The sequence below is a fragment of the Nicotiana sylvestris genome, chromosome 6, assembly GCF_000393655.2.
Source record: "Nicotiana sylvestris chromosome 6, ASM39365v2, whole genome shotgun sequence".
NCBI lineage: Eukaryota > Viridiplantae > Streptophyta > Magnoliopsida > Solanales > Solanaceae > Nicotiana > Nicotiana sylvestris.
Genome location: NC_091062.1, coordinates 144,389,288 through 144,398,356, shown reverse-complemented (window position 1 = coordinate 144,398,356; position 9,069 = coordinate 144,389,288). Strand labels below are relative to the sequence as shown.

The window sequence follows — 9,069 nt, the reverse complement described above, 5'->3', positions numbered from 1 at the left end:
TGTGTACACCATTATGAGAAACAGAAAATCACTAATGTATATCAGAAACACATAAATGAGCTCAGAGTGTCAAAACATCATAAATACATCAATCATAAATACAGCCAAGACCCATTATGTGTACATGTTCTTTAAATATCTTTGGCTGTAAACCTTTTGTTAACGGATCTGCAATCATGAGATCAGTTCTAATATGCTCAAGTGACACTCTTTGTTTCTGAACTTCCTCCTTGACGGTAAAGTACTTTAATTTCATAGGTTTGGTACCTTTGGAGTACTTATCATTCTTGGAGAGGAATACTGCTGCAGAATTATTATCACAGTAAATTTTCAGCGGCTTGGTAATGGTGTCGATAACCCTAAGTCGTGAAATAAAGTTTTGCAGCCATAATGCATGAATTGTGGCCTCAAAACATGCCACGAATTCTGCTTCCATCATGGATGTAGCAATGACAGACTGTTTGACACTCTTTCACGATATTGCTCCTTCAGCTAATTGGAACAAATAACCAAACGTGAATTTTCTAGTGTCAATACATCCAGCGAAATCTGAATCCGAGTATCCAACAACTTCCAAATGCTTGGATCTCCTATACATGAGCATGTAATCCTTCGTTCCTTTCAGATACCTCAAAACTTTCTTAGCAGCTTTCCAATGATCAATTCCTGGGTTACTCTGATATCTTCCCAACATTTCGACCGCAAAACTAATATCCGGTCTTGTGCAAGTCTGAGCATACATCAGACTACCAACAATGGAAGAGTAAGGAATTGATTCCATTTCTTTTCGCTCTACATCATTCTTAGGTCATTGCATGAGACTAAATTTGTCTCCCTTTTGAATTGGAACAATTCCTGCTGAACAATTGTTCATACTAAATCTCTCTAGAATTCTTTCGATATAGCCTTTCTGAGACAATCACAATAATCCTTGTGATCTATCATGAAATATTTCTATTCCTATCACATTGGATGCCTCACCCATATCTTTCATTTCAAAATTCTTAGAGAAAAAATCTTTAGTCTCACGCAATATGCCTAAATCATTAGCAGTAAGTAGAATATCATCAACATATATGACTAAACATATAAATTTGCTCCCGTTGATCTTTTGGTATATACACCGATCAGCGGTATTTTTCACAAATTCAAAAGATGTTATGGTATCATTAAACTTTATATACCATTGTTGTGAAGTTTGTGTAAGCCCATATATTGACTTCTTCAGTTTACACACCATTTAACCTTTTCTTTAGTTTCGAAACCCTCTGGTTGGTCCATATATACTTCCTCCTCGAGGTCTCCATTAAGAAAGACAGTTTTCATATCCATTTGGTGTAACTCTAAATCATAATGAGCCACCAAAACCATAATAATTCTTATAGAGTCTTTCTTTGAGACCAGTGAAAAGGTCTCTTTATAATCAATGCCTACTTTCTGAGTATAACCCTTGACAAAAAGTCCGGCTTTGTATCTCTCAATATTGCCATTTGAATCGCGTTTGGTCTTAAAGACCCATCTACACTCGATTCTTTTAGAACTTTCTGGAAATTCAACAAGATCCCAGACTTTATTGTATTCCATAGATTTTAACTCTTCCTTCATGACATCAATCCATTTGTTAGACTCATTACTTTCTATGACTTGTGAAAATGAAATTGGATCCTTATTAAGACCAATGTCAAAATCTGACTTTTGCAAATAAACCACGTAATCATCCGAAATAGCCAATTTTCTAACTCTTTGAGATTTTCTTAATGGCATTTCTTGTGGTTCATTTATGTCAGATATTTGTGAGTTAGTTTCTTCATGAAGTGTTTCATCCAAATGTTGCTCGGTGTTGTCAAAGTGTTCTTGAACAACTGGAATAATATTTGGTATTTGTGTGGAAGCAGGCACATTTCTGGGTAATAGAATATTGACCCTCACCTCTTTAATTTCCACACTTTGCTTTTCTACACTCCCACTAACTTCACCATTCTCAATAAATCTTGCATTACCGGTTTCAACAATTCTCGAACTATGGTTTGGACAGTAAAACACATACTCTTTAGATTTCTCTGGGTAACCAATAAAGTAACCACTTACTATTCGAGAATCTAGTTTTTTTTCTTGTGGATTATAAACTCTAGTTTCCGTTGGGTAACCCCAAACATGTAGGTGCCTTAAACTAGGTTTCCTTCCTGTCCACAGTTCAAAATGAGTCTTTGGAACTGCCTTACTAGGAACCCTATTTAATAAATATACAGCGGTTTTAAGAGCATACATCCACAATGATTTGGGTAATGAGGAATTACTCATCATGCTCCTAACCATGTCCATAAGTGTTCGATTACGCCTTTCTGCAACACCATTTTGTTGAGGTGTTCCTGGCATAGTATACTGTGCACATATGCCACTTTCCTCGAGGAACTTTGCAAATGGACTTGGACATTGTCCTGACTCATTATATTTTTCATAATATTCACCACCTCTATCTGACCTAATGATTTTCACCTTTTTATCTAATTGCCTTTCAACCTCATTAACAAACACCTTGAGAGCATCTGCTGTTTGAGATTATTTTTCCAGCAAATAGATGTACCCATAACGTGAAAAATCATCGATAGAAGTGATAAAATATTTCTCTCCACCAAAAGATTGAACATCAAAGAGTCCACAAATATCGGTGTGTATAATTTCAAGAAGCTGGGTGCTTCTTGTGGCACCTTTCTTACTATGCTTGGTTTGCTTTCCCTTTATGCAATCCAAACATATAGTAAGATCAGTAAAATTTAGATTCGGAAGAATTTCATTCTTTACTAATCTTTCTAACCTTTCTTTGGATATATGACCCAAACGTCTATGCCACAAGTAAGCAGAACTTTCATCTAGTGAACTACGTTTAATTCCAACATTATGTTGAACAGTAAGAAGTGATTCAGAAAAACCAATATCAAGTTTCAATTTATATAAACCATCACTGAGAAAGCCAGAACCATAAAAAATAGCATTCTTATATAAATTGAAACATCCATTTCCAAACTTTAAATCAAATCCAGAAACATCAAGTCTTGAAAGAGAAATCAAATTCCTAGAAACTGAAGGTACATAAAGAGTCTGTAATAGATCGAGGTGATGTCCAGTCTCCATGATCAAACGATAAGTCCCCATGCCTTCAATTGGAGCCTTCATACGATTTCCCATGAATAAGAAATCCTTATTTGGATTTGTAATTTGGATCGTAAGAAATCCCTACAACGTAGTAGATACATGAGCAGTTGCACCAGAATCAAGCCACCAAGTATTATTAGGAACTTCAACTAAATTTGATTTGAAACATACAAAAGAACTAATTGTGCCTTTCTTTTCGAACCAAGCTTTATGTTTTAGGCAATCTTTCTGATAATGTCCTTCCTTGTTATAGAAACGACATGTATCTGCCTTATGTTCCTTCTTAGCATCTTGTGAAACTTTAGCAGGTGCTTTCTTCTTCTTGAACTTGTTGGCATTCACTTTAAGTCCTTTACCAGCTCCTTGACCCATGAGGTTAATTGAATGACTCCCTTGTTTCTTAGGTCTTGAGTCCTCGTGAGTAAGCATACTTGACAATTTACTAACATTCCACTTATCCTTAATAGTGTTACAGTTAATTTGAAAAGGTCCATACTCAGGAGGCAACGAGTTCAGAATAAATTGAACAAAGAAGGAGTTATCGACTTTCATCCCCAAGGTCTGAAGTCTTGCTGCAATATTAGTCATCTCGATGATATGGTTTTGCATACTACGCGACCCATCAAACTTCATGGTCGTGAATTCAGCCATTAGTGTACCAGCGAGAGACTTATCTGCAGAACGAAAATGTTCTTCCACAAACTTCAGGTATTCCCTGGCACTTTCTGTTCGTGGAATAGTACTCTTAATGTTGTTGGCAATATTCATTCGCATAAACATAAGGCTTATCCTGTTAGAGCGTTCCCATGCTTTATGGAAAGACTTCTCGTCCGCACTGCTCGAATTAGTAATGGCAGCGGGCTTATCATTCAGCAGAGCCAAGTCAAGATACATCACACCTAAGTGGAACTAGACTTGTTCACGCCATTCAGAGAAGTTCAATCCGTTGAACATTGTAACAGACGAAGCATGCGAATGAAAAGGAATAGCTGCAAAATAGATAATACATGCTCACAAATCAATATGGATTCAACAAAACAGTTAAAGTATATCGCAATTCTCCTTTGGGTAAATATTACGACACACTATCATAATTTAAATGTCATTTAGTCTTTAATAGGTAATTAAACATTTTTAACCAAATATATATGCCATCTTTGGATAGACAATATATATTTGACTAAGAATATTAATTTATCTCATCATATTTACTATTCATAGAATAATTGATTTACCTTTAGATAAATCCTTAAGTTCTAACAATGGTGAAAATTAATTTATCCACTAATTTTTAATTATAGGCATTTCATTAATTTCATGGATAAACTATAATTTTTTTTATGTATGCATATTCTCATAAACAAACTAGTTTGGCCACTTTGGTGACTAACAAACTATATAACATAAGTGCACACACAAAATAGAGATCATAAGATTTTATGCATGTGAATATTTTAAACAATCTAGTTTGGTCACTTTGGTGACTAATAAACTATATACACATTAATCACATACATAAAAATTTTATTAATGGATTTATCAATAACTTAATCACTTAATGACCTAAATAACTTAAACAGTCCAAAATAAAAGGAAACTATTATAGCTCAATAAATAATATTAATTTTTACTAAGAAATAATGAGAAAGTTGGGAGGAAGCTGGGCAAACTCCTGAAGATAGATCAATGTACATCCTCTACCATAAGGGGAAGATATGCTCGTATTTGTATTCAAGTTCCTCTGGAAACCCCAGTAGAAACATCAGTAATAATAGGAGACCATAAGCAGGCTGTAATCTATGAAGGAGAGGGGACTCTATGCCCCATTTGTGGCAGAATAGGACACACTGCACATGTTTGCAACTATAGGGCACCAACACCCACAACAACCCATGAACCACAGGAGGATCATCAAAGGAAAGAAGTAATTTCGGAGGAAAGTGAATGGAAAACTGTCACCTTTCCAAGAAGACATAAGCAGGGACAACCAAAAGCGATAAACAAAAATGATGGTAAAACGAACAAGACACAACATGCTTCACAAACGGAGGAGATACATGTAAATATGTTCGATACCAATTCAGGTAAATTTCTCCAAACTCAAACTCTTCATTATAATTCAAAAAAAAAATATTCAGCGCTGAAAAAATCCAAAAGAGGCCAAATGGACCAAACAAAAACCACACTAGCATACAAGAGCTGCCCAAAAACGGTAAAAAATTAGGCCCAAGGACACAACCCAATACAGGTGCCAAACGAAAAGTGGGGCCAACAACTGACGACCCCACTAACCCCAATCGTGAGCCCAGCTTTCAAGGGGCTTCTAGCCCATCTCCCAAGACCACAATCACCACGCCTGGTGAAACACCCAATGGGGCCGCCCCTTTTCCCCAAACGGGCACTCCACTAAGGGCAACATTGACAACCAATTTCCCCACCCAAATACCCAAACCTACGCTTTCCCTACCAAATCTCTTGAAACGACCTCTAATGGAGAAATACCAACAGTTACCAATAACAATCGAGTGCCCTATCTGGTACCCACACCCTCCATTTCCAGATGAAAAGACCACAACTGTCACCTCTATTAGATCCCCAATTAATGAACACCCAGCCCCTAGTTCCGATGCCTAGAAACCCTTCCACTATCCAAGATGTGACACCAAAGGGTTTATTGATGGGACGACAGTCCCTTAACTTCACCCCTCTTGTTACCCAAAGTAGCAAGATAAAAAAATACAAAAATGGCAAAAGAAACACCACCGACCACCATCACCACCCTATCACCACCACCGGACCACCAACCGGCCTCCTGGTTGGAGGTTGCCTTGCAGGGGCAGGGACTCTCCTATGATTTCACCCTGGGCAACCAGAGGGTGACATTGATAGTGCAAAACCCAACCCACCTAGCCAGGGTGACGGTGGAAGCACTGAACAAGGCACTAGCAACCTTTGGACCTCTCCTATAGAAATCGATTGTCCACAGCAACATCAACTCCCCGTTAACGGACCCCCAAGCCCTCAACAACCATATTCTACAGAGCTTTCAATCTTTACCCTTCTTTTCAGATATGATAAAAGAGGACCCAACAACGGAGCCAGTCTTCATCACGATCGATCAGCTAACCCAAAACAACCCACCATCTTCTGCTCCAAAAAGGAAGAGCAACTCACCACCTCTTCAGAATATCCAGAAAGGAATCTCCAAAGCTCTGGATATACTCATGAAGAAGAATGCCTCAGAAGAACTAGAAATGTCTTATGCCACACCAAGGATGGACTCACTTCTCCTGACTCAGTGAGATCGATAGAGTTCAGCACGGAAACAAGCGAGATAATAGTGGTGCAGTGCCCCAAAACAATGACCAAGTGTGGAATAAGCCTAGTCTCAGGCCAAACACACGGTCCAGTGAAACCCTTCCTAAACCTAACTCCAATCCTGAGTCTAAAGAGGAAGTCCCCCCACTCTAAATGCCAGGTCTGCAAGGTCCGAAGAGCCCTCACGAGGGAACTCACTAATCCCCCACAGCTCCAATGATGAACTACATCATATGGAATGTTAGGGGTGGAAACAATGCCGAGTTCAAATGGCACTGTTTAGAAATGGTGAAAATGCACAAGCCTGCAATGCTTGTATTGCTTGAAACAAAGATGGCTGGCCACCAGTCTTTATCCCAGCAACTCCAGTTTGACATGATCATCCAGTTTCCAGTAGTAAGCCCATCTGGGGGTATCGTGTTTATGTGGAAAAAAGAGTTCGCCACTGTTGAAGAGGTGGCAACTACCCCCCAAGGTATCCATGCAATGGTGAAGGTAAGTCCATACCACCCTCCATGGCTCTTTTTTACTATTTATGCTAGCAATCTCTTAGTAAATAGGAAACTCCTATGGGAACAACTAATTACAATATCAAATATTATAAGAACAAATTGGTTTATAGGAGGAGACTTCAACGAAGTCTTAAAGGCAAGGGACAAATTTGGGGGTAACCCTATAAACTTAAACCGCAACAACCTGTTCTGGAACTCCATAAATAAGTGTAACCTAATAGACCTAGGCTATAAGAGAAGCAAATACACTTGGACTAATAAAAGGTACAGTAACAAAACCTCTCTAATTCTGGAAAGAACAGATAGGTGCTTCGCTAATGAAGGTTGGATTGAGAAGTACTCTAAAGTTATTGTACTTCACCTCCCTAGGACCCACTCAGACCACTACCCTTTACAAATTAACTTGGTAGGGCCTCCAATCAATAAATCTTCAAGGCCCTTCAGGTTTGAATCAATGTAGTCTAGCCACCTTTCTTTCCCCAACATTGTTAATAGGGCCTTCACTGACCACTCCACCTTTCTTCAATCTACTGAAAGTTTCAAGACTCTGGTAACCAAGTGAAACCAGGAGGTCTTTGGAAATATCTTCCATCAAAAGAAGAGACTCCTAGCTAGAATCTCTGGAATCCAAAATCCCCTAGCTACCAATTTAGTAGTTACTTGTTAAACCTTGAAACTGAGCGAAATACTGAACTCAACCTAATCCTCAAAAGTGAAGAAGACTTTTGGAAACTTAAGGCTAGGATCAACTGGCTAAATGAGGGTGATGCTAATACTAGATTCTTCCACACATACACACTCAATAGAAGAAGGAGGAACAAAATCCTCTCCCTTAAAGAAGAGAATGGAAATTGGCTTCATAACCAAACAGACATCCATTCAGCTATTGTGGGCTTCTTCACTGATCTATACACAACTTCTCACACTGAAGCCCCATGGGAAACCACTAATCACTCTACCATGGAACCCATCCTGTCCCAAAGCAAAAAATCTTTTATGGACAGACCCTTTCAAGTGAGTGAGATTAAAAGGGCAGTCTTTTCCAATAAACCTTTCAAATCTCCTGGCCCAGATGGCTTCCACCCCTTCTTCTACAAAAAATATTGGGATATAGTAGGGGACTCTATCACAAACTTATGCCAAAAATGTTTCTCCACAAGATCCATGGATAGCACCATGAACCAAACTCTTCTGTGTCTAATCCCTAAATGCTCTCACGCTTTAATGCTAAAAAACTTCAGACCCATTGGCCTCTGTAACACCATCTACAAGTCAGTCACAAAAATCATTGTGAACAGGATAAAACCTATCCCCCCCCACATCATTGGGCCAAGCCAAGAAAGCTTCCTATCCAATAGGAGGGCCTGTGACAATGCTATCATTGTCCAGGAGTATATCACTCACTTCAGGAAAATGAAGGGAAAAAGTGGCAACATGATCCTGAAAATAGACCTAGAGAAGGCCTTTGATAGGCTGGAATGGTCTTTTATTAGAGAAACTCTGGATGCCTTCAACTTCCCCAATGACTTATCCAAACTCATCATGTCATGCATCAGTACATCCTCCATTTCCATTCTTGTCAATGGGGGAAAACAGAGTTTTCAAACACTCAAGGGGAATCAGGCAGGGTGACCCTATGTGTCCCTACCTATTCATCATGTGCATGGAAAAACTTTCTATATCCATTGATAAGGCAGTACGACATAATCAATGACACCCCATAAGTATAAGTAGTCCTGGACCAAAAATATCATACCTATTCTTTGCGGATGACCTCACCCTCTTTGCCAAAGCAAATGACAGGAACTGCAATACCATTCTTTCAATATTGCAGAACTTCAATGAACAATCAGGACAAAAAATAAATCTCACCAAGTCAAGAGTCCTATTTTCTTCCAACACCACTCAAGATACCCTTTCAGCATCTCACAAATCATCTGTCCATCAGGCACACAACATCCTTTGGAAAATACCTAGGATTTCACACTCTCTATAAAAAACAATCAACTGCAGACTTCCAATTCATCATTGACAACATGCAATCCAAGTTGGCTGGTTGGAAAACCAAATGCCTTAACATGGCTGG

General features: G+C 38.7%; 1 protein-coding gene across 1 annotated transcript; it reads right to left on the bottom strand.

Annotated features, from left to right (window-relative positions):
- Positions 1–472: 472 nt before the first annotated feature.
- Positions 473–781, bottom strand: LOC138871424 (secreted RxLR effector protein 161-like). Its single transcript, XM_070149302.1, has one exon. The coding sequence runs from the start codon at positions 779–781 to the stop codon at positions 473–475; it is 309 nt and encodes a 102-aa protein (XP_070005403.1).
- Between the last annotated feature and the right edge of the window lie 8,288 nt (positions 782–9,069).